Here is a 25,387-nt window from a genome sequence, read left to right on the forward strand (position 1 = left end):
AGTGTGCTATGCTCAGTTAATTTTTTTAATGTATGGAGGCAAAAGAAACTTCAGTGCAGAATGAGTATATGATTTTCTCTTTCTATTCAACATCCGTAGTGCTATAAATACAAACTGCAGGGTACTTTCAGAACTGCAAGCCTTTAAGACCTCTCAAGGGAAAACATCACACCAAATTAATCTGCCGTCAAGTGGAAATTCTATATTGTTTGCATTTGCCAATGTTCTGTATGTGGCTGTAATTGCACTGAAGCAAATATCTGCTTCGAGTTCTTCACAAGATTAAATGTGGCCAATTGGGCGTAAAAGAGTAATTGAAATGCAGAGCTGCTGCTTTGGATTTGTTAGAGGCATTGCTCATTTTTGCTCTGACACAGTGACACTAGGTTCTGGCTTTCCATTAAAACAGGGAAATTTGGGGAATGTGATTTGGAGCATCTGGTTGCAAGCCAAGTGGAGGATGTTTGTCTGGCACTGCTGCTGCCCCGCAGTGCACCAGTGGGCAGTGTGCCCTGAGTGTGCCCCCTGCTTTGCAAGGGGCCACCTTCCTTCCCTCTGACCAGCAGTGAGGCTGGTGATAGCCGTGCCCCAGGGTGTAGCATCTGGCTGGGACCTCCAGTGTCGGCTCCTGAGGATTTCATGGTCTTTTTGAGTTCTGAGTGTTTGCCATACATTTGAAATGAAAGGATGTGTGGAGGTCCCAGAAAGAGCCTCCATGGCTTTTAACAGTAGGAGCCCAAGGTCTGAGCTGGATCCTGACTAGTGTCACTGTGTTGGACTAAAGGAGCATGTCAGCTTGCAAAACCTGAAGTCTCACCCTAAGCCAGCTGGATGTGAAATGTTAAAGATTTGCTGAAAACCCTCATACTTTCTTTCTCTTTTTACTAGTTTAGCCATTTTCCCTCTTGCGTTATAAATGCAATTATAAGCAAGTAAAAAGTCTTTTTTAAGTTGACTGTTGTGCCTTTTAATTCTGCATGAAAACCCAACTGCTCCCTATGCCCTGTCCAACAGATAGTTAAATAAACAGGCCCAGGTGGGTAAAACTGCCAGTCTGAATCCTTTTTTATTTCATTTTCTCTCTAATTAGTAGGCTTATCCAAAAAACACATACTAAACTCCTATGAGCTTGCTCATGCTCAGCCATCTCCCAGGGTGTTTCTGAGTGCAGCAGCTATGGAGTAGTCCTGACAGCATCCTTGCATTGCCTTCAGTGAGGGTAGCATCTCTCAGTATGGTGTCAGGAGCCATGTCCCCTTGGCACTAGCAGGGCTCTGCTCCTCTGCCTTGCCTCCTTCCTAATTGGAGGTCCAAATCCCAAAGCTGCTTGAGGAAGCCAGAGTTGGGGCAGATCCCTCTGTGTGAGCGCACAGTCTGAATTGCGTCAGCGAGGGACATATCTTCACAGATCATTAAGAAAGCGAGGACAAGAGTTGCTGATCGACTGATTCCCATTCCGCAGTGAACTAGTACTTTGCCTGGAAAAAAAAAGGAGAGAGAGATGGGATTATGCCAGGAGGCCAAATGGTGGGGTTTATTGTGCCGGAGCAGAGATGGAAGTGGTGCTGACACTGAGGCTGAGCCAGCCAGTGTGCTCAGCCCTGCAGAGCAGAGCTGGGGCAGTGCTGGTTGGGGAACGATGCATTTTTTCAATGGCTGAGAACAGAAAATTTGTAACTGTATTCTGGGATCCATGTTTGGGCTTAGCTGTCAGCCTGATGGCATGCACCTAGTCCTCCTGCCCAGCCTGCGTCTATGGTGTCCCTGCTTGCACACATGTGGTTTGGGAAGTGATGTACTTGCTAGCAAAGTTCCAAGTTGTCATAATTGAAGGCCATGCTATGGGAAGCAGCCTTGGCAGGTTACTTCCTACCAGTGGGCCTGGAAGCTTGGGTGTTTGAAAGCGCTCAGGAGCGCTTGCTGTTATTACAGGATCACTCCTGGTTTTTCCCCAAGTTCTTTTTTCTTCTTTGCCTAGGGCAGTAATGCTTTATGCTTTCTGAGGGTGCTCATTGCTGCCCAGACCTTGTCGGAAGTGTGTACCATTAAGAACCGCTCCTCTTTGTATATGCCATTTGCATCAGCTCATGGGTTTTTATTTTTATAGCCTACCCTGTACATCTCTAGTCACTGTCTTTCCCTAATGCCAGGATCTTCCTTTCTGTATTAGGTGATCACTAGAGAAACAATTCATGACATGCCTCCAGTTCCCCAGGGATTTCAGTGTGAGGTCTGGATCTTCATTAAGAGTAATACCATGAGTCCTCCCATGTTGCTGTGAGCGAGCCTCAGGGAAGACCTTCCGGGGATCTAGGAGTATATCTGTCTCCTTCCATCTCCTTTGCTTTCCTTTTTTCTGCTGTGATTGCTATTGGAAGCAGCCTGAGAAATGCAGTTCTGTATCACGGCTGCTTTCTGGTGTCTAATGTGTGTCTGACCCGTGCTGGAAGGAGATAAACGCTTTTTAAAATGGTCTTAGGTGAAATTAAAGGAAATTTTGTCAGAAGGGTTGCTTTCAGATGGAAAAAATTAAGTTTGTAGTTCTTTCCCTCAGCATGCAAACAAAGAGCTCATTCTGGAACGTGAAAACCTGCATCTTGTACGCGTTGTGAAATGATTCAAGCTTCACAAAAAGGGTATGATCCAATGAGAAATTTTTAATTGGAAAAAAGAGAGTTCTGTTTTTCTGCTCAGTTATAGACATGCCTGAAAAAACTCTCCTTCCTTTCTGCAGTCACATCTAGGCTTTTCACAAAGCCCATAGCTCAGCAATTGGGCATTATTGAACTAACAGAGACTAGACGCAGGTCTGAACTTCTGACCACCTAATGGACAGTTCTGTCACCCATTAAGGCAGCTGAATGAAAATGTTGTCATCTTAGCATGGAGACGTCAGAACCCTTTTGACTGGAAATCTTCCCAGGTCTGAAACAAAGATTTTCTGCCTTTTTTTTTTCTTTAACTTTATTTTTTCAGCCTGTCACATTTGTGGTCTCTCATTTACCAACTGTAAAGCTGCAGGAAATGCAATTTAACAACACCATTTATATCCAGAAAAAGGTGAAAATCGGTAATAATCATCCCATGTTGTTTTTTTTCCCTTTGGACATGGAATAAAGGGTCTCAGATGCTGCTTCTCTGTAAAATGTGAGGAGGGGTACAAAGAATGGGTAGTTTTTCTGGGCTAATTCCTTGTTTTGTTTGTGCTTACAGCATCTTAATTTCTTTATTAGCAATGAGTGAGACAAAAATATCCTTGTTGGATGGTAAGCCTAGATCCAGCCAAAACCCTCAGACTGATTGCCCCCATCTTCCTGGGTGTTAATTCTGGGTACTTTGTGCCCAGCTTTTAATCTTAAATCCCATTTTGTTTGTGACAGAGTATTTATTTAGCAACTGTTCCAGTTCTGACTAATGATGATGGCATTGCAACATGCTCGGAGAGCACGAACATGTGTTGTGAAAACCTGCTCTGGCCGGCAGGTTGAGGGAAGTGTTGAGTTCCACAATGTATGTGACACAGCCACCTTTCATTATCCTGGCATGAGAAATCTGAGCTCAGCCCTAAAGATAGACATGTGTTCAGTAAAAATAAAGGGACAAATATAGTCACCAAGGAAGCGGTGAAAACAGCTCCTGTGACAGCAGGCTGGACTGGGCAGCAAAACCTTTGGGGGAAGGAAAAGGGTTTTCCAACATCATGTCAATTTTGCAGAATTAGAAGATCAAGTGATTTCTGTTTGTGTTTTCCTATTCAGATACAGCTTCACAGGATTTACTGAGATACCATTTACTGCCATTAACTCCATGGGGATTCTCGGAAGTGAAGTCCTACTTTTCATGGCAATGTGGAGAAAAGCTTTGCACCCCTCCTAAAGATAATGCTAATTTGAATTTTCACCAGACTTTTTTCAGTGTGCTTTCAGTGTTTTTCATTAGCCTTCACATCAGCCTCGTGGGATATGGATGTTGAATTATCTTCCCCAGACGAGGCACTTCAGACCCAAATAACCCAGGCCTGAGATTTTCTTGGTAAAGGAACCAGGAGCAAAATTTCTCTTTGACAAATACTTGTGAATAGGGCTAAGACCAAAAAGCTTTTAGAAAATACATGTTTCACTAGTCTGCAGTAGGCCTGACTGCAACATAGTGCCAGGGAGTGCTCTGAAAATTTCTAAGCTACCGACACTCTACAACTGCACCAGGAAGGGAGGGGAGACAAAGAACAACCAACCAAAACGGGATGGTCTTGATGTTGGATTTGATTTTGAGTCACTGAATGTTTCAAAATTGAACCTGTTTGGCTGGAAATTGGACAGGGGACAGGACCTCCTGAACCTCATTTCTGTAAAGTTGTTCTTGGGTCCATTTTTTTTCCACCCAGAATGAGCTTTCTGCCTTGGGAAATGCTCAGCCCCACCTGCAGTCTGGAACTGAAGACAGAGCTGAGTACAGATAAGGATGCTGCCAATAAGTATTGCCTGATGTATTTTTGTTAGGGGCACAGAAAGCAGAACAAATTCCAAGCCCCTGCTTGTATAGGCTGGCTCTCTAATGGTTTATATCTAGCTTTGTATGTGGGAGGAAGGAGGTGGTAAGAGCACACTGAATTTTCTTTCCTGTGTTTCTGGCTTATCTTCACTTCGAAAGAGTTCTCCTAGATCAACACCTGGACAAGCCCCAACTATTGACCTTGAATCATATCTGCATGGCTCTCTAAGACACTGGTTCCCATGAGGATGCAGGTATATTATCTCTTTCACATGTGCAGAATCTATTCCACATTGTTAGCCTTTGTTTCACCATGCACAGAGGTTATGATAAATGCTGGTACACTGACAATAAAATGACTGTTTGTTGCAGATAAATCAGTCATGTGAAATGATTTAATTAATGTAAAATTGCTCTAATGAAAGCAGATTTGAATTTACTATGTGATTATTTGTAGCAAACAAACCAAATGTTCAACTTGAGTCAGGAAACAAAGGCTGTGTTGCTGTTTGGTTCTGTTTACAGGCTCAGGCCCTTGTTTCTTAGCAGTATCTGTAAACGGGTTAAGTGGCGCTCCGAACCCACCATGATATACTGCATTTGACGAGCGCCTGAAGCATGTCTGCACCATGTGGGCTGTCTGCGGCGGGCTTGGTAACACGTGTGGCATCAGCCTCTCACGGGAGGTTCAGATTGCCGGGTGGCTGCTGGACCACAGCCTGGGAAAGCAGCATTCACAGAGGCAGTCGTGGTGCATACCCCTGTCATGTGGTGGGCAAGGAAGTTATAACCACATCTTCTGTACCACACAATCTGTGCCGCAAGCATAGCATTCTCCAACTGTGCCTTCCCTGTCCCCATTTGTTCTAACATACAGTGCAAAGAGAAGTTGGACTGATCCCACATTAGAGGGCCGTGTTGCAACCTTCTCTCCGAGCGTGTAACAGGATCCCTTAGGAATAATGGGATTAGCTGAAGAGAAGTGGGGGCACTTAGCTTCTGGCATTATTAAATCTTGCAATCCTTACTTGAAATTTTGCATCGCACATCTCAAGCTACATTTAGCAGAGGCAGACAATAACTGTCATCTGCCTGGGATTTGTGCAGAACAATAACACTTGGTTTTTAACAACGGATTATGGATATTGTATCCAGCTCATGCCTGCTGTAACTCCACTGACATCAAAGGGTTTGCACTAGGGATAAAGTTTGCACATTCAAGTTTGTTGGCCAAATTCAAGTTGGGAAATTCAATGTTGTTGAACAAATCAGTCATTAAAACGCATAATATCTTATTGTTCTTTTGCACTCATCATTAACTGAGCTAAATGTCCTGAACTAGCCTTTGCTTTATTGCAGCATGGATTCAATTTGGCATAAGACCAGGCTCGAGATCTGTCATCTGGAGTGAACACCCCAGCTACCCTCATTCCATTGAATCCAGCAGAATTATGCTGCTCACCAGGAGGAGAGCTCAGGTGGGCTGGAGGGCCCCAGGGGCTCTTCCTGCTCCACTGTGGTTTTCTCATCTCCTGTTACCTTTTAGCCACCATCCTGTAGCCAGGTGCAGAATCAATTGTCTTTTTCTTGATTAATCAAGTGTCTATTGTGTCACAGCTGAAAATAGCAAGAAGCCTACAGAGAGATCTAAGTGGTGCCGTGTCCCTTCTTCCTATGCCTCCTGGAACAGGTAAGGGCTGTCATCTGCTGGAGAGTGGGAGGTCAAACTGATATATGTGATGCTCCTACAGCAGAGTCAAGAGAGGGGAGCCTTCTTCTCCGAAGTTTAGGTTCTTTCACAACCACCACAACCAAGAAGGCAGCAGGAGAGGAAGCCTGGCTTTTCATTTTCTTTGGTGAAGTGGAAGGAGATGCCTCTGAGAAGGTTTGCCATTTCAGGAATTTAATGGATGATTTTAACTTGCCTGTTTTAAACATGTTCGAAGGTCAGTAAAGGGAGAAGCTGTCTACTTCAGAATCTTTCTCTCTGGATGGCGTTAGTTTAATAATTTTCATGGTGTGCTTTCTTCATGTGTGCTCTCAAGTTCTCTCTCCCTCCCTCTTCCACTAGGCTTTACCAAACCCTCCTGATTTAAGCTTAGGTTTAGTTGCACTCCAGCAAAATGCAGGTTGTACAGACGACGTGCAAAATGGCAAGATTGATATTCAAGTTGTTGCCCCTTGAGCATGGGCATGAGGGAGAAGGCCAGTACTTCTCTGTCTGTGTTTTCCTTGCAGAGAAGAGGGCAGATTGTGTGTCTGCTCGCTCTTGGCTGGGCCGTCCCAAACAGCTCTGTTAGGTGGGCAAAGGAACAGCAGTGCTGTACTGAAGGAAAAGCAGCCAAGGAAGCAGGTTTCATAAAGCAATGATTATATGGTATGGCTGCAATTGTAGTGCATGTATTTCTTAGTCTGTATCACAAAGATGATGAAGGAAGTCATTCAGGAGATGAGGCAGCCATTGACCACTATAAAGAAATAGCTCCCAGTCAGGAGCATGTGGGTGCGTGTTCCTCTGCTTCCTTTTGCTCATGCTCTGGCATCCAGGTTTGAAGAAATTGCCTTAAAAATAAATTCCTTATATCACCAGAGACACATTCTGTTCAGCTAAGCTGGAAATCTGCAATAAATCCGACCAAGCTGCTTTCTGGACTTCTGGTATAAGGCATCAGAATTTTTCTTCAAGTGCGATAGGAGTAATGCTTCTTACTTAATTCTAACGAGTGTTTGATTCATAGTTTTAAGTATGTTTGTGCCTCATACGGTCTTAACTTTGACTTATCCTCCCAGGTGAAAAAGATAATTTAATTCCATTGAAAAAAATGTTGAATTTGTTTGTAATAGTTAAGAAGCAGTTTTAGATGACTCTCAATCAAAGAGAAGTACCTTGTTACATCCTGAATTTAATATGAACAGGCCTCTTGTCACCTGGTATCATTTTTTGTTCAGCATCACTGCTTATAATAAATGCTATTTTTTCTTTTCTTCTAAATGATGTGAGTAACAATCCCCTCCCTGTCTCATCCCTGCACAGGTCATGGGTATTTAGCTGCTAAATTTCTGTAGCTCAGGAAATTATGCTTCCAGAACAGCTTGTTTATATATTTTCTAAACTGTTGCACTTCCCTTAAAATGATGAATGTCAGCAACAGCTGGACTATGTATGATTGAATTTCACCTTGTCTCCATTCCGAGAACCCTGCTTCCATATGGAGTTCAGTAAAGTAATATCTAAAAGCATGGAAGTAGGGATAAAATATGCTTTGAGCCCTAACTTGTTCGGCACTCGTAACTTTCAGTATTTGGCAACCATCTTGCCAAGGACTGGTTCTGTTTGCTTTTGCGGCCACCAGGATTCATCTGTGTTTTCTGTCTTTTGCCAATTGATTTGGAACATTTTTTTCCTTACGCATGCGTTAATAGATTTGGATCTCACCTTTCTCTGGAGCACCAACAATAATTTCTTCAGTTGGAAATAGCAATAGAAATGGGTGCAGATCCAAGTTCCCCAAACATGTTAGTGGTTTTGAAATCCAAATGTAGCCCTCAGTTGCATAAAGGCAAATACTTTATAATGGGATGGATTAAGCCATCCAAACAGCAGTAAAAGCTGAGGCATCTAACACAGAGGCACGCTGTTTTGCACTACTGTGTCTCCCTTTCCTAGCTTGTGTGGTATGGATAGACTGCTGGCTGCACATGATTAACGTGGCTAGCTAGTGTTCTAGGGCTCTCATTGATTTTGAAGCTCACCATGATGCAAGCAAAACAGTTTGAGTGCACAGCTGTTCTCTTAATAAATCACATCTGAGCGGGTATCTGTGCAGTTCTGAGGCACATTGGAGACTTGCTTTTGTCAAGGTTTGTCCTTAACAGTAATGATCCCCCACTAGTCCCAGGCCTCTGGTATTGTACCTGGCCTGTGTTTAGCAAGTCCAAGGCTTCTGCAAGCTATTTTCCTATTCCAAGGTTATACACTCTCTAGCAATAGCATTATCTCCTGGCTGGTGATGTTGCTTAGGTTCTCGTCTACAGAACTGCTTCCCAGCAAGTTCTTCCATATCCTGTGTTTGTGGGGCTTGCACAGCATTATAGTTGACTCTTATTCAAATATGATACTTGCCCTTCTCTTTTTACCATATCCTAGCTTATATTTAAAACCCCATCACTACTTTGAAAAGATCAAGCCTATGTGCCTCCTCCCAGGTCAGTGTTTCCTTAGAGATAATAAAGCATACCTGATATTTTGGTGGGGTTTTTTTTGCTAAGGAATAGCACTAGGCATATGGAAGGCCCCTTTGAAAGCCTTGTCAGTGCATCCTTCCCTGTTCCAGGGGAACAAGGGAACTTCCATTCTGTGGGAGTTGAGGAGGCAGGTGTGATGCTAACTTGAGAGATACCCAAACCAAGGTATTCTTACCTGTATCTGCAGGTGGTTATGTCAAATACTATTTGATAACTTGCCCTACGTGGCTGCTATGCAGAAGATACACAACATGTACAGATGGTCTAGTTACCTCGTGGGGAAGTCAGCGCTGCTTTTATGTGTCGAGCAACTGGGTAGAAGTAAATGCTGAGATCAAAGTTTGGGTTGTCCTCCGCTTCTACTCCATAGTAATCCACAGGCAGGTCTTTGTAGAACTCGGGTCCAGCATCGATGTGAGATCGCCCGGCAACAGCATTCACAACATGGGAGATGCCCATTCGGCTCAGCTGCACTTTGTCACGAGCGATATGCCTGGAGGAAGGACAGTTGGTTACATTCACCTGCTGCATGATGAAGGGTAGAACATGCTGCTGATTGTGCAGTTTGTTACAAACTGCATGAAGCTCTAGTGGCTATTTTCTGACAGGTTGGTCAGGTCCAAGCTGTCCACCAAAATGGTTCAAGACAGAAGTGACCCATAAAGAAACTGATTTTCAGATTTCCTGTCTGGTCTTCTCCCAAACACCAGCTTAGGTGACTCTTCTCAACTGATGAAAAATAAAAAGGTGCTGCTGCTTGTGATATTTTTGCATAAGCCAAGAGTTTTCTGGTTTGCCTTCTCAACAAGTCACCTCTGCTGAGCATCCATCAGTTCAGGGGACTGATGCCATCTGTTAGTGTGAGGAGAAATGAGGTTGATCTTGTTTTACCTACCTCTGCAATGATGGCCTGCAGTACCAGTGCCATGGCCCCACTAGGCTTTTGCAGTGTGGGACTTCTGTACTAATGGAGGAGGAGAAATCTGGAGAGGAAATACTCTTTTCAGATAGGATGCCCTTTCTCTATGCTACAGCATCCTATGCACAGTCCAGCCTTGCTCAACACTTGGACTTACTTTCCACAGAGGGAAAGACTTGGGGGGGGGGGGGGGGGGTGAGGGAGAAATAGGGTGGAAATTAAGAGTTGCCTTAACACCTTCAACCCTTCCCTGTCTCTTACAGGTCTCCCAGGTAAAGGTTTGGCCAGACTTCATCCACGTGCCCCGTGGGGGGGCTGTGTTTCAAGAGCAGGCACCGCAGCTCCTCCAGGGACATCGTTCCAGCACGGCTCCAGCTGCCAGGCATCCGGCTTGAGGTACTCCTTATCCTGGGGTGCAGCAAGTCCCTGCTGCACAGGGAGTCCCAGGCCATCCTGAAGGGTGGAGGGCAGACATTCACTGCAAGCCAGAGGCATCTCTGAGACCGCCTTCCCTTACCACCTCACAAAGCTTGCCCACAGTTACAGTGGCTCACAGCAAGTGAGAGGGTGACCTCAGGGACTGATAGCGTCTTTCTCTTGTGCGTTGATAGCTTATCACAGCAGAGGCCGCAGCTGGACTTGGGAGTACTGTTGCAATCTAAGCAATGGCAGTCCAGTGGCTTATAGTCCCATGCTGTGTTTTCAATACCTGTGCTTCTAAAATAAGGTTTTACATTATTATGGTAAATTGGAAGCGAAAGCTTTTGCAAACTATGAGGCTCAAGGCCTAAGGCGGCTTATTTTGACCTGACTGCTCAACTTCTGTTTCTAGGTATAACAAACAGTTGATTAAAAGTTCATGATTATATTTTTGAGGATTACATTTTTTTATAGGAAGTGGGGAAGTTCATACTGTCTGGAACTGTAGACACTGTTGTTATTGCAGTGGAGCAGCCCAGCCCTCGATATGCCAGTGTGAGAGTTCTGCTTTCCAGTAGAAAGAGGTAATGCTGCAGAAAATGTGGGGTAAATGTAGCTACAAATGTAGCATTTGGTCATGCAAGATTCACTGGTTAGCTCTTAGTTGTCAGCTTCAACAGGGAAACTCTAAGGAGTATTTTGATTCTTTCCAGTGGCAGTTACCAGCCATACTTGTCCTCGTGGCCAACGTTCATTGTAGGAAAAAATCTACATGGGTATGTTACAGTGATTCCAGCTGCCATTCATATGAGCATTAGCCTGTTCTTTCTAACAGGCTCTTTCATTTGCTCTCCTCTCTGCCCCCTCTGAGAGCAATCCCATTTCTGATCTTGAAATAAGTGCTTTGGTTACAAGGAAAACCACTTTTTTAAGCTTCAGTTTATCTCTGTTCCCATGTGGGACATATCTTTTGAAATAGTGGTTCCTTGTGTTAGATACACATTTGAACTGCTGGGAGGATTTTTTAAGAGGGGCATAGAAATTCTATTTTTACCAGAGTTCTGTTTTATGAAAACATTTTTTTTTTATGTTCTAAGCATTAGTCAAGCATCTGCATTACAGAGATATTAGGAAGTCTGTCAACTCATGCAGCTTTAGAACAGAAGCATCTGTTTAGGACATAGGTGAAGTTGTAGCCACTGAATCAAAGTCTTGCTCTGGAACTGTCTATTGAATGACTTTTGCATGAATAATTAGAGGGATGGTTTAGGGTAGAACAGTCCAGGACAGCAAACCTGAAATCTGCCATCTTTTTGCTGAACATCTCTATCATGTTCAAGCACCTCTACTGACAATTTCTTTCCAAACACTAACTGTGGTGAAAGGTTTTCCTGGTTTCCCATCAAGGTACTTTCGCTAGCCCAAAGTTCACCTTTTGGTGTAATTTTGTCGAAAAATACTTGGTTTTGCATGCACAAAGACAGGGAGAAACTAGCCTGCTCTGGCAGCTAATTGCACCTTTACACCAATGCATTGTTTTGCCGGAAGAGAAATGGAGCAACTAAGTCCCTGAAATGCTCACAGAAATGGAGGGAAGCAGTGACTGTCATGTCAGTGTTAGGCCACTCAATGTGGACGAGAAGCCACCCTTCTGCCATAGACTTGGGGTGGTTTGCCTTGCCACCCAGCTGCCAAGAGGGACTCTGCTCTTTTGGTACACCTTGTTCTGCTACCTTCACAGGCCGCCTTGTCCTCTTAAATACAGTAAGTTTTCACCAAATAATGATGTTCCCAGGATAGTTTTGTATTGCTTGTATTACAAAAAGCTCCACTGTGGAATGTGCTTGCCTCCCAAATGTGCATATCAACTCCAGTGTCAGCTTTTACTGTGAAAACAAAAGCAGATGTTCTTGCCCATTTTGGACGGCTTTATACAAGAGGAGGCATGGAGGAATTTCCATACTGGAATGGACATCTATTGATTTTGGTAGCTGATTTCACACTCACCACCCCAGTTCTACTGTGTTTGTAATCTCAGGCATGATTTCTCTGATCCCATACAGGATGTCTGCAGCAGAAATGGGACTTCCACTTCCTGTGTCCTGTCCGTAAGGCCATCTGCCAGTTCCTTACATACTTTCAAGAATAACAGCCTCCTTCCCACCTCATAATATCTGCAGCAAATGTTCCCCTTTTTTGATATATCTATCTCATTCCTTGCAGTGTGGCTAATGACCACTCTAGGGCACGCACTTACTCCCTTACAAAACTGCTTTCAATTGTTTAGGGTTTTTCTCTTATTATGTACTCACCCTCTCCACCGTATAAATACACTGATTTTCAGGACTGAAGGCTGCTGTCAGCCTTGTTTTCCTAAGCCTCATGGGAGTGAAGAATCGCTTTTATGGGTACTGCCCAAAAGCCCTGGTAATGTTGTGTCGTTCAGGTGGGGAAGGACAGGCGGCAACTTACTCGCCCTGCCCTTGTGGGATCTGTGCTCTCTAGGTCCATAACTCCATCCCTGTAACAGCTGCGTGGATAACTGAGGTATAGCACACCTTGGGAAAAGTGCTTCTTCAGAGTTGTCAGGGTTTTTTGTTTGTTTGTTGGATATTTAAAGTTGTAGAATTATGGTCTTTATAAGAGGGGTGTGCTTCTTAGAATTGTCCTTAGATGAATTTCAGCTTGTGCTCACATTGGTCTTGCATTATAGCTAAGAAATTTACTCCTGTTGAAGCACAGACGTGAACTGCTGATGCCATGTACAAAACATATAATCTGCATTCTGGTCACATTCTTTTTATTCCTGGAGAATAGCATCAGTTCATGTAAACTCTGTCCAATAAAAAGGAAGGACTGGGGTTCAGATTTCAAATGTGAAATAATTGGAACTAACAGGCTGTGAATGATTCAAAAGCAGAAAAGTCTCTGTAGGACTATTCAACTAATATGTTGAATAATGAATACACTGAAAAAAAATAATAGCTTTCCATAGAAAATTCACAGACAGGAAAACAAGGCAATTTTTTCCTGAATAAATGACTGCTCAGTTCTAGCACCAGCCTAATGTTTTAACTCACTAAATTTATACATGCAAGTGTCATTTACTGAAATGCACATATTTAAGGAAAACAATGCTATGATTAAAATTTTGTGTAATGTTTTATAAGGAGCATGAATAGATTAAAACAAATTAGTGTGAAAGGGAAATGATTATATGTAATAATGTGGTTGTTCTTCATTTTTAAATATGTTTTTAATGATTCTCAGCTCAATTCCTCTATATCCACGTTTTGTAATTGATCTGTTTCTATGATGTGTGTCGTATGAATGTGCAATACAATTTTAAAATGCCAGTTTCTGAATGATATTCATACGAAATGTTCTTGATCTTTGCCCTACTGGAGTTGTATTGCAGTAATTATTCAATCACGTAGGAGAAATTTTAGCATTATATTTAGATTAATTTGGAATTGGTTTGTACTACAACTGTAATTGTATCTGAACTGTGTAATAGAATTTCCTTAATTATGACTAGCAGGAGAATAGCAATCAAAGAAGCCTATCACAGAGCAGAAGGTCATTCTGCTGATCTACAGTGACCTAGAGTATGACACAGGCCATACATATCACCGTGCCATGCCTGCATCTGTAGCTGCCTTTCTGGAAACCCATTAGTGGCTTTGCTGTAGTTAGGCTATGAAAGCAGCCACGTCAATGGCTCCTTATAGAGGAGACTAACACAAGAAGATAGGAAAGTGGTCCTGTAAGAGGCCCCAGAGAGAATCTTCTTCCTGACTGTTCAGGCTTCTTCTCTTCCCAGCAGTGAATGCCCCTGTGGATTGCATATACTGTGGACACCTTGGCTGTTTTTCAGTTTATTCAGTGACTACAGCTTTATCCACAAGTGGTGTTCAGTGCGGTGCTTGAGGAAAGGGCCCCAGTATCTCAGTCCTTGGAAACATGTGCCACCTTTTATTTAACTTCTCCAACACCATAGTATTTAAACAAGAACAAACTCAAAAGTCAGTGTAATTCGACAGTTTGGCATTATACTGGTATGAGATTAAGCTGAGAGGATGGTGTGAAGGGTGAGATGGCATGACACAAAGCCCTGGAGTATGATGCTGTGGGAAGTCAGGAGGAAAAACCAACTCTTGTGACTAGGATATTTAGTAGAAAGCTTTTATATCCTCCGCTTTTCCTTGCATTTTCCAATGCCAAGATAAAGGAGGGATTTGAGTCTAATATAAGGATGTCAGTACTTTCATTCCAATGATGTATTGAATATTTTAATCATCCCAGGCATTGTATTGGCTTTTGTGTATAGGTAGAACATAGCCATTTTCCTCTGGCTTTTAAATCCTGAGAACAATATACTCTACATCCTGCTTTTCTCAAGCCAGTATGTGCTGTAACCTTGTCATCTCAGTGAAGATATCAGTCTGACTGCACTTCAAATAGGCTGATTTGTGGTGGTAAAAGACCAGGCTGAAGCCCAGGGCTTGGCCAAAGTAGGTCATGTCAAGTTCATGCCTATCATGCATTCAAAAGCCATAAATGTTTCTCAGCCTATCCCTTGGAAAGATTCCTCCAAGATAACGTATGTTTGAGAGAGGGTTTGTGTTGCTACATCTCTGCACAAATGACAAGTATTACTGTCATCATTCTTTCTTCCTTGATGTTTAACCCGATAGTCTCGCTGGAACCATAATTTATCAATTGCTAGGAGCGTTCTGGGATATAGATGGTATGAATCAAATACAGCGATGACTGAGGTCGGGCTGGCTGGACTTGAAAGCTGAGATAGAGGCAGTTTCCAGGGAGGCATGAAGTATTTGAGTAGCCAACTGTTTGTAAGAAAATCTCTCCAGCAGCTGGAGGATGTAATCTGAACAGCACTTCTAAATTTAGTAGAGGCTTCCAGACCCACAACTTTAACCCAGCTATACATTTAGGGTAAGGCACCCACTTGGTGTGACTTGGCAAAATCCATTTAAGTGGACTTCCTTTCAACAGACCATGATGCAGCGCCTGCGCTGAGGAGTAGAGTAAATTAATCTCTGTATTAGGAAGCTTTGAGGATCACAAGGAAAGGCAACTATCTGATTGGGGGTTTTCCCCTCAGTATTGCATTGGTACCAAATTTTCCACCCTAAGTGGAAGCGGGATCATGACACCTCTCCTTTGTCCGAGTAGAATTTTCCTCTGTGGGACATCCAAGCAAATCAGCAGCAACATTTCTGATGCAAAGCACTACTCAGATGTAAGGAAGAAATTAATCAGCCCATCCTGGTTCTCAAATATGCTGAGCTTACCACAGCTTCCACTGATGTTCCAGGCTGCCAGGCCTCAGAAGCCTCAAAAATGTCTAATTTCCTCATAGCAAGTCTGTGGGCCAGCCAGCAGGGCTCAAACCTTCCTTGACAGTCAAGGCAACAGCCTTGACTCTTTCATGCTTGTCATGCAGGCCCCAAGGCAGGGTGGCCTCATTTTTGTCTGTAACTGTAGTATAAAATATTCTCTTGCCATTAGCTGGTTATTACACTTGTATTTGCCATCCATGTGTGTGGCTCCTGGTGGTGGCTGGACAGAAGCAGCCATCCTTTCATGTGCAGCAATGTGGTACCAAACGTGCAAAACCAGGCAACCTGCTGATTTTGCTCATTTTTCTGGGTCTTGCATGTACATTTATTCTTTAGCCACAGGAAATCCTCTCTATAGAGACATTGCCCACACTGCAGCTTTGACTGTATAAGAGAAGGTAAAATTATGTGCAGCTAAATGGATTTTTCCCTGACCCACCCCTTCCACATGGAATGCAAAACTAAGGGTTTTCTGGACAGAGTTGCATTTTTGTAATACAAATGGGATCCTAATCATGTTTCTGAGGCCGAACAGAGGCAGGGACAGAGAGGACACCATGCAGGGTAAGGGCACATGCAGTATGCTTTACAGAAACCATGGCGGGTAGGTAGTACCACCAGAAGAGTGCTGCAGATAAGAGATGGCTCATCTACCTCAAGCTTTTCTGTGGCTTCTTTACCACTGGAGCTTGGTTGTATTTTGTTGCTGAATCAGACCTTTTATTTACTAGTTACAAATTTTACATGCCATTTTAATAGTGTGCATTGTAACTATTTAAAATTGAGCATTAAACAGGCCCAGCCACTGTTAACAATCTGCATGTTATGATATAGTTTTTGTAACTGCTTGTTATAGCATTAGCTATTAAGAATTTATTACTAGTGCATTTTAGGTGGTGCTTTACAGTCATGTAATTACAGCCATCTAGCAATCATTACATAAATATGCATCGAAAGCAAGAACCCCAATGTAAGGTGACCCGAAAGGCTTTTACCTGCCAAGACCAGAGTTCGGGCCCTCAGGTGGCAATGATGTCATCGGCATATGCAGGGAAACACAAACATTTAAAGCCGTGCAGGGAGCCGTGTTCCTCCCAACAGTAGGTGTTCATGAAGTCATCTGCTGAAGCGAGAGCACTGCAGAGCTCTAAGGGACCTGAACTTGGCTCTTGGCAAGCAAGCAAAGGGAAGTCGGTTCCCCTCCAGCCCTAGTCCCAGCAAAGATGTGGGGGCTTTTGGCTGTGAGCAGAGAAGTTCAGCTGCAAAACCGGTCCCTTTGGAGCTGCTTGGTACTCCTGTGTTCTCAGCTGCCAAGTGCATCCTTACACCCATTAACCCAACCTGAGCTGGTAAAGAATCAGACACACTGCATATGAGTCAGTTGTAGGACTCAAGGACAGTCAAAGCTGGTCTATCTACCACATCGCCATGCTATTTGTTACTGCAACAGCATGCCCATATTTGAGAATCTCTCTAGCTCCCTGCCAGGCTACCGCTCTTATATGAAACATCATTGCTAGTGTCATCTTCTGCAATGTACTTCTGCCGTCATCCTTGACCAATGATCAGTTCTGACAGTCTGTAACTCCTTCTTCCATTCAGTACTGATATTTTTCACTCCCTCTTGAGACAACAAGAACCCCATTTACCATATTGTAGCACTAAACAGCTCCTGGACATGCTACATTCATGAGACACTCTTGCTATCCCTATGCTCCTACTTGAAGACAAGCTTGCCTTAAAGTCAGTTCTGTGTTAAGGCTGTCTCTACTGAGCACAAGGATTGTAGGATCACTGTATCTCTACTATCTCCAGTAATGACTTGTCCAAGGTAAAAGCCAGGATGATTTGAATGGTTAAATTGTGTTTCCTCCTGGAAGCAGCCTCAGAAGTTTCAGAAGATTACTGAAAAACTCAAAGGCTGGAACATTTCTGAAAGATAGGCTGGCAAGCTGCTGCAGGTTGTTGTAAATCAGGAGTAATGTTTGCCCCTTTAATTTCCTATTGGAGCTGCCAGTAACCAGCTGGGTTGTCTGGCCGACACTGGTGTTTTGGTACAGCCACTCCAAAGCCTTCGTCCTCCCTGAACAACAAAAACCCTAGTTGCTTTTTCATGACTTTTAGTAATGCTTTCCCAATATTTGCAGCCTGCAGTTGCAGAGAGCGTGTGGTGCTCTCATTACTGGATGATGTTAGTACAGCATGACCCTGCAGAGAGGTACAAGCTTGGGTTTATTCACAGATTGGCTGAAATGTGCTGAGTCTATTTCTCTGAAGCAGATCCAGTGGACTTGGAGGCTCACATTTGCGGTGATGCATTTCAGCCTCAGCGCTGTCGCTGTGTGGGAAGCAGAGCCTGTTCGTGCTGTACGCCACAGGGTACATTCTCTGCTCCCTCTCTGTGGCTGTTTGGGGTGAAACTGCAGCTGCCAAGAAGCCCTACTACTACACTCTTTCACATACTGTCTACTTTGCAAGGGGTGTCAATCCAGACGTCTCCGTTCCAACCAAACGCAACACAAGAAAGCCACGGATGGGTTGCTGGGCACTCTGCATCTAGCTTAGTGAGAGAAGAGCAAAATGCTGCTTGGGTGCTCTTTCCAGCCCCTCAGCTGTGGTTTTACTCTTCAGACTTATTCGGTGTGGCCTGATCTAATTTTCCCAGGTCACCTTCAAAACGATCTGAGGCAGAACTCATGTTTGTTTCTCGCTTCAGCAGAGACCAAGGATTTCCTGTGCTGTGCTTTGCGCAGAACCATTGTTCCAATGCAGTCCCTTAGGCTGGTGTCCTGTGTTCCCATCAGCGTTTAGCAGGCCACATCTGAAGGTGAATGAGGGTGCTGTAACAATAACTAATGTAGCAGTGTCCTCCAGCACAGTGCTGGTAACATCAAGCTTCAGAATTCAAAGAATGCCAGCACAAATGAATGGTTTCTGCCCCACGGTTTTAACCAAAAAGATGGCACAACGCAAAGCCCTCCTCCCCTGTGACTGGCTCTGGTATGTTCTATCTTAAAAACAATATAATGCCTTTTTCTGGGGTCTATTCTGTTTGGGGGCATTGGCAGCTTCCCTGTTCTTTGTTCTTGTGCTGGGGGTCTCTACCAGCACCACAAAGATAGCTCTACGCTACCCAAATTACAGGAGACAAGCAGACACATATCCCTACGCCTGCATAGCCTGAGGGTTGAGTAACGGGCTAAGAAGGAGGTAGGGGAACAGCAGGAGGTAGGCAGCCACGGTTCCATGGTGTTTCTTGAGCACTGGAATGCATTTTATAGTTGCTATCACAGGGAGCCTGTGAGGAAGACACTCTGTTCCTGCTGCACAGGTGGAAATGGTAAGTGATTTTTCCACATTGCACTACAAGTCTGAGCTGGGAGGCAACCCAGAGGCAGAGTGCTGCCAAACACTGCTAGTGATAGCTGAACCTGGGCAGGGAGTCACCCTCAGGTTTAATTGGGGTTCAAAGCTGTGCCCACCTCCAGCGAGTCAAGGGCAGCTTGCCTTAAGAGGTTCAAGTCATGACCATGTTTGGATTTCCGTGCTGGGGGATGAGGTTTCCTAGGAATGCTTCAGCAGCTTTTGGCTTTGGTGCTCAAAACTGTGCTCTATTCCTAATACCTCTTTCAGTGCTTGCAAAGTCCTTCTTTAGAGATACCCTAAAAGGAAAAGTAGCACGATCCCTTATTAAATGAAGTGACATTATGGCTTAAAAACAATTGCACAGTCTTTCCAATTGTTTCTTCTTCTTTCTTTCTCTCTCTTATCCCAGCCTCTCTGATTTGAGCCTTTCTAGCAATGTGATAGCCATGGTAGGACTTGGAGAGGTTTAGAAGACTAGTTCCAGTAGCCTGTATTTCTCACCAGTATCTTCTGGCAGAAAGATAAACCACAGAGCTGACAGCAAGCTCCTGTTGCTCAGGTTTTTTGGCTACAGAACTGGGAAGGATAAACACCTCCTTAAGCACTGCAAGATAGAAATAGAACAACAGAAAGTAATGGAAATCCTCTCATAATGCAATGGTTAGAGGCAATCCAGCTGTTTTGTTTTATTCCCACCATGAGAACTATGGTCAGTCCCAGTGCAAGCCTGGCCACCTGTCAAATCAGGTTTGTGAAGTAAAGCTCATTGGAATTTGACACGCTCTTGTCTTGGAGCATGCTGGTATGATCAATGCAGATTCCTCCTACAGCAGTGACACAACACGTATGCTACACAATCCCAGATGCCCCTCATAAATCATTAAAATACTGGCCAGCTCTAATCAGACCCTTTGGGGTACAGTGTAATATACTATTTGAGAACTAAAAACAATAAATCAAGCTAGTACAGAGGTCAGACTGAGACTGAACAGAGCTGAGACTTACTTGCTGATGTGTATAGTCAGAGATGCAACGGAAGGAGACGAAATCCCAGTTCAGCTAAGCAGATTGCTTTCTTCTCATTGTAAAATCTCACTACTAAGTCTGCTGAAGGGGGGAAAAAAAATAGGAACTCATCATATTCTGTAGCACAGCTGATTTGAGGTCCAGAATTTCCCAGCAGTTGTGTCGGCTCGTGGGATTACAGGCGTTTCCAATCATTTGTCCTTTAGGTTCACTCTTACCACTTCTCTAAAACAAACTAGCAGTTTAAAATACGTGCTCCCAGATGTCATAGATCACCTGGTACAAAAATAACAGAACACTTTTTCTTCTAGAACATAGAAACCAATTAACCACTACCAAAAAGATAATTCAGATCCCATTAGAAGGCAGCTGCTGTGGTTGCACTCTTCAGTCTTGCCTGGGCTGCAACAGGCAGCTTTGTGAAGGGGAGGTTGCTTTGCAGTACCCAAGTGCCAGGAACAGTAACAATCTGCATGCTCCAGGGAAGCTGCTGCATAAACCCAAATAATCAGTGCCTTCTCTTTGATACAGGAAAGTTTGAGTCCCATCCGTGTTCTTCAAGTGTTAGCTGACTCTGAGGACAACATGGTACGGAGTACAGCCAATCTCCATGACCAACATATAGTTTACCTGCTATAAATGTTATCTGGCAAAGAATAATACTGAAGGCTAACTCCCCCAGTCATGTATGGACCTTTTATTTCTTACCTTATATTTAGAAGATAAATACCTAATAAATGTTTCTTACCTTACCTTAGGGCAAGGGCAGTCTGTGGCAGAAGATCCTACTCTTCGTGTACACTGCATAAGCTAAAGCTATGTAACTCTCAGTACTGTTGTTTAATTCCCCTTGCTTTCCCTTACACCTTTTCCTCAAACCTCTCTGGCCTAAACTGGTCAGTGTTTTTAAAGCCCATGCAGCAGAGTAGCTTGGCACCTGAGTTTTACCTGTGGAGCTGTATTTCTAGTAGCGGTCTGTGGGGAAGGTTGTCAGAAGCCCTAGTTGTGGTAGCCTCCCTTCTGTCATGAATATCAGGAAAGGGCTTTGCTCTAATCCTGCAAAAGCTGCTGTTGTGCCGAGCACAGGCTTTGCTGTGGGGAGGTGTGAGTCGTATGAACTGTTGGTGTTCACACTGGTGGCTCTTGAGCTGAAATGTCTGGAGCGCAGTGCCAGGAACTGATCTCAGATTTTGTCTTTGGTAATGCAAACCAGTAATCCAGAAAGTCCCATGAAACAGTGCACAAAGTCCCTGTGAAACGCTAGCAGTAAATAAAAGAGCTAGCAAAACCCAGAGCAGTAAATAACTGGTGGTGAACAGAGCAGAGCTTGGTCTGTTTGAATAATACACCAGCACCTCCAACCTGGGTGCATGCACAGTGGATTAATATTGTGTTTTATTTCTAATTAGACCTAAAGCAAGTTTGAATTTCTTTAAGGCCTGGTGGAGAAATAGTTGAAACACAGATTGGAGACACAGTAATCAGTTTCAGCAGAGATACAGCACAGCTTGGTGTGAGACCTTAATGAAGATTTGTTGGTCAACAACAATCTCCCAACCGGCTTAACGTGCTCTCCATTTAATTTGCTCTACTATTGTAGTAAATGTGAAGCCCTCAGGTCAGACTTGGCTTTTGTGGCTCTCTCAGTCTCTGCAGTGTCAGCAGGAAGCACAAACCGAAGACTTAGAGCCTGGACTGGAGCAATGTGTATTTCTCCTAATGAAACCCACAGCCAGGTGAAATTTCTGGGAGAGGAAACAGGATATGGAGTCCCTTTGGAGGATGGGGGGTGTTCATAACACTCCAAAACTTGGCCCGCATTTATGGTCTCCTCCCTTTCTACTCCACAAGCGGCTTGTAGCGTTTTTAGACAAACTTGGATCTATCATATGTTGTGAGAAAACCTGCTGGGAAATTTGGTGATTCCTGCACTCCAGGGCAGAGGAAACGTGTTTCTGCTTTGTGTTTTCAGGGAAGTAGGAAGATGAAATTCAACATAAAACACAGCAGATGGGAATCTCACAGAGACAGACTCTGGGAAATGTTTAGACAAGTTTTGTCCCCAGTCCTTGAGCTCAGGATTTAGCAAGTAAACCACAGAGAGACTTCAGAAAGACAATGAAATGCATTTTGGCTTCAAATACAGTTCCTCCAGAATCCAATGAGAGTTGTGCACGTGAATCTGAAGGCAGAATATAGCCAGCAGTATGGGGAATAGATGTAATGTGAGAAACTCTCATGCTATATTATTATAGTTTGAATTGTTTCCATCATTTTGGGTTAAGTAATTCCCCTCTATCCATCTCTAAAGTGCAAACAGTACAGCCTTGATGTGCCCCAGGGAAAGGAAGCAAACCAGCCTTTGAATCTTTACCCAACCTTACTGCTCATATTTTGCTTTCAGTGAATAACTGTTCAAATCCTTTAATATTTCATTCCCATAAAAATATATTTACCAGGGGTTTTCGTGGCAGCAGTGAGGCTGTGTTTATTATTTTAGGAACACCGCATGCCTGGCTTCAGAGAAAAGACAAGGCAGGAGCATAGAGTGCTGCAAATCCATCAGAGAACAGCATGTTTTCCACCTGTTGAGGCAGAAACCACAAGAACAGATGCACATAATAATTACCTGTCCCTCAAAGGCAGCACCAAGTCCTGCACCTTCTGCTCCCCACCTAGCAGACAGCTTGATAACAGAATTACAAAAGAGGAATACCAAGACAGCAGAGTAGATAGTGCTTTGTGAAGAATGTAAGAGCAGCTCTTATTAAAGAGAAATGGGAAGGTGGAAGATGAGAAGGAAAGATCTAGGCCACCACGATGCTGAGAGTGGAGATAAGGAACTCCAGGAGGCTGCCTTATTTTTAGAGAGGTGGTTGGGGTTTTGATAGTACGTTTTCCAAGGCTGCTCTCATTTCTATGCTTAACATCAGAGATAATTTCTACTGCTAAATAGGTGCCACACACACCTGCTGGAGCCCACTCCTTCCCAGAGATGGATGGCCCTGCAGTGGCAAGAGGGCACATACCCCTGTTGGGTAAGGGCCTCATCTTAGTAGGCAACACCATGAGTGACCACGACAGTGTGCAAGGACCCTGTTCCTCTTCCACTCACTGCTGGGATGCTGGTATGATGATACTCTTTTATTTACAAGTGCTCCTAAGCATCTGGTGTAAGGGAAGGGCTGGTGATGGTAAGGGGGACAGGGATGCAGAACAGGTGAAATTACTTAGGTCTTCCCTGCTAAGGCAGGGAGGCTGTTTTTCTCCCCCTCCACTGACTAACAAGAGGAAAGAGGTGACATTCAGCTGGGTGAGGACTTCCAGAGCCCAGACCATACGAGCTCTGGAGTGGCTTGTACCATTGTAGTTCTTTAGTTTGCAGAAAGGACCAGATCCTTCCTAGCACGGATTTGCAGGGGAAGAGAATGATCTCAGCTCTGATTTAATCTTGACAGAAGAAGATGATAAGAAGACTGTGCTGAGTTGGAGTTTTCCTTTGAATTCCTACACTGTTGAAGGCAGTGCTATAAATAGACATGGTATCCTTTTTACCCTAGTACAATTCTGTCTCCAGCTCCCCATATAGACTGCAAGTGCGCTAGTAGGTATTTAGCAGGAACTAATTTAACCCAGTCTTCTCTTTCTGTGCTCTTTTACCTCAAGCATCCTGATGGTTTCCACAGCCACACAAACATTATTTCCTCAATAAAAATGTTCTGAGGAATGCTCTGATATTAAAAATCCCATTTCTGCCTGAAAATTCTATCCTAGTAATAAATAATCCATAGAAACCCAACTATAAAGAGTTAGTATTTAAAAAAAAAAAGGAGCAAAAAAATTCCCCTCCCACCTCCTTCTCAAACTTCTTAATGTTTCTGTTTCTCCCAGGTTTTGTATTTGAGCTGCACAGCATTTTATTCATAGCCTGTTTCACATTTGCTCCAGTGTAACCGGATGGCCAGTTTCTCCCTTCCCAGGAATGACTCTTGTGACCATCAGCTGAGAAGAAGGAAATCCAGGTACAGTGTTTCATGGGTATGATCTGTAAGAAACTTAAATATAGTAGGACCGGTATTTAAAGAAACTCACCCTTGAATTTAAGATCTTTCTCGGTGGGAGAGCCTCAGCCTGGGAATCCAGCTGGAAAGCAAACTGGAATTTCACAAATGTGGAGTTTCTGAGTACAGCGGCAGAAACGATAATCTGGCCTAGCCCTGCAGTTGTCTCGCTGCTTGCAGAGCTGGATGTGGTAAAGTTCATGCTGCTCAGTGCATGTATTGAGCTCACTGAGGGCTGGTTTGTAAACAAGCTTAAAAGTACTTGCCTGGTAGTTGAAGTTCCTGCGCTGCGGTGTCTTGAATAACCTTTGTTTGAGTAATACTACTTAGCTTCCTCCTAATGTGGCAGTTGTACACCAGATTTCTAGCTTCTCTGTGCTCAGCTTATCCACAGTCTATTTTTAATTGTGTTAATTATAAACCATAATTCACTGCCCTCTTTGAACCTGCAAGCAGCAGCCAGAGCGAGGCAACTGGAGGGCAGCAGCAGCAGGAGGCTGAGTTTTGATCCTCAGGTGGTGTAAGCAGATTTGACCTGGCCTTGCTGGGGCTCTGCTCGTTTACCCTGGGCATCACAGTGCTGGTGGCAGTACTAGGATTTGCACTAGAGATGTGAATGGCAGTGGGACAGTTGGGTTTTGCCCCAGATACCCCATCCAACCTGGCCTTGAACACTTACAGGGATGGGGCAGCCCCAGCTTCCCGGGGCACCCCGTTCCAGTGCCTCACCACTCTCACAGGGAAGCATTTTTTCCTAATGTCTAATCTATATCCCCCCTCTGTCAGTTTAAAGCTATTCCCCCTTGTCCTATCCCTACCTACTCTTGTCAAAAGTCCCTCTCCAGATTCCTTGTAGACTTCCTTTAGGTATGGGAAGGCTGCTATAAGGTCTCCCTGGATCCTTCTGCAGGCTGAACAAACCCATCTCTCTCAGCCTGTCTTCCCAGGAGAGGTCTTACCACGGCAGATGCATCACTGCGGGGTGCGGGTTACCCCTGGCACCAGGGCGGGGGAAGGGGGGGGGAGCAGTTTTACTCCGGACACATGCCAATGGCTGTTCCGCTTCCCTCCGGGTTTGATCCGCATTCGGAACAAACGGGCTGAAGCGGGGCTGAGGCCCGGGGTGGCTGGGCAGCACCCGCCGCGCCGCGCCGCACAGCACCGCACTGCACCGCACCGCTGGTGCTGCGGCCTGGGCGCCGCCCGTGCCGTGCCAACGGCGCCACCTGGCGGCAACATGCGGTGCTGCGGGCGGTGGGGGGGCTGCGGGGCCGCGCCGGGGCTTCGGGGGAGAGCAGCGTGTCCCCCCGCAGCGTGAGGCACCACGCTCTGTGTGTTATTCTGCAGTCTTCACAGCGATTTATCGTCGGAGAAACATGCAGGTTTTCCAACAACCCGCGTTTTTATCGCGTGAAATGTGTTTAATTTGCATGTACTCTTGTACCCACAGCATCTTCAGCAGTGCCTTTCGCCCTACCGCTGAAAATGCCTGG

The 25,387-nt window shown here is 44.4% G+C and overlaps 2 protein-coding genes across 4 annotated transcripts in view; both read right to left on the minus strand.

The window, feature by feature from the left end:
- DUSP13B (dual specificity phosphatase 13B) overlaps positions 1 to 25,387 on the minus strand; it is a 140,824-nt gene that overhangs the window by 91,504 nt on the left and 23,933 nt on the right. The gene's annotated exons all lie outside the window — the stretch shown is intronic.
- On the minus strand, positions 12 to 24,176 carry LOC136010054 (dual specificity protein phosphatase 13B-like). 3 transcript variants are annotated; one of them, XM_065670660.1, is made up of 5 exons: positions 23,926 to 24,145; positions 19,813 to 19,914; positions 9,917 to 10,108; positions 9,009 to 9,229; positions 12 to 1,478 (listed from the first exon to the last, which is right to left on the minus strand). In XM_065670660.1, the coding sequence occupies exons 3-5, from the start codon at positions 10,105 to 10,107 to the stop codon at positions 1,264 to 1,266; spliced, it is 627 nt and encodes a 208-aa protein (XP_065526732.1). In that variant the 5' UTR covers position 10,108; positions 19,813 to 19,914; positions 23,926 to 24,145; the 3' UTR covers positions 12 to 1,263. The 3 variants fall into 3 exon arrangements, with proteins under 3 accessions (XP_065526732.1, XP_065526734.1, XP_065526735.1); XM_065670662.1 differs by lacking the exon at positions 23,926 to 24,145 and adding an exon at positions 22,290 to 22,302; XM_065670663.1 differs by lacking the exon at positions 12 to 1,478 and adding an exon at positions 4,721 to 7,053 and having other exon boundaries at positions 23,926 to 24,176.

This window comes from Lathamus discolor, chromosome 3, assembly GCF_037157495.1.
Source record: "Lathamus discolor isolate bLatDis1 chromosome 3, bLatDis1.hap1, whole genome shotgun sequence".
Taxonomy (NCBI): domain Eukaryota; kingdom Metazoa; phylum Chordata; class Aves; order Psittaciformes; family Psittacidae; genus Lathamus; species Lathamus discolor.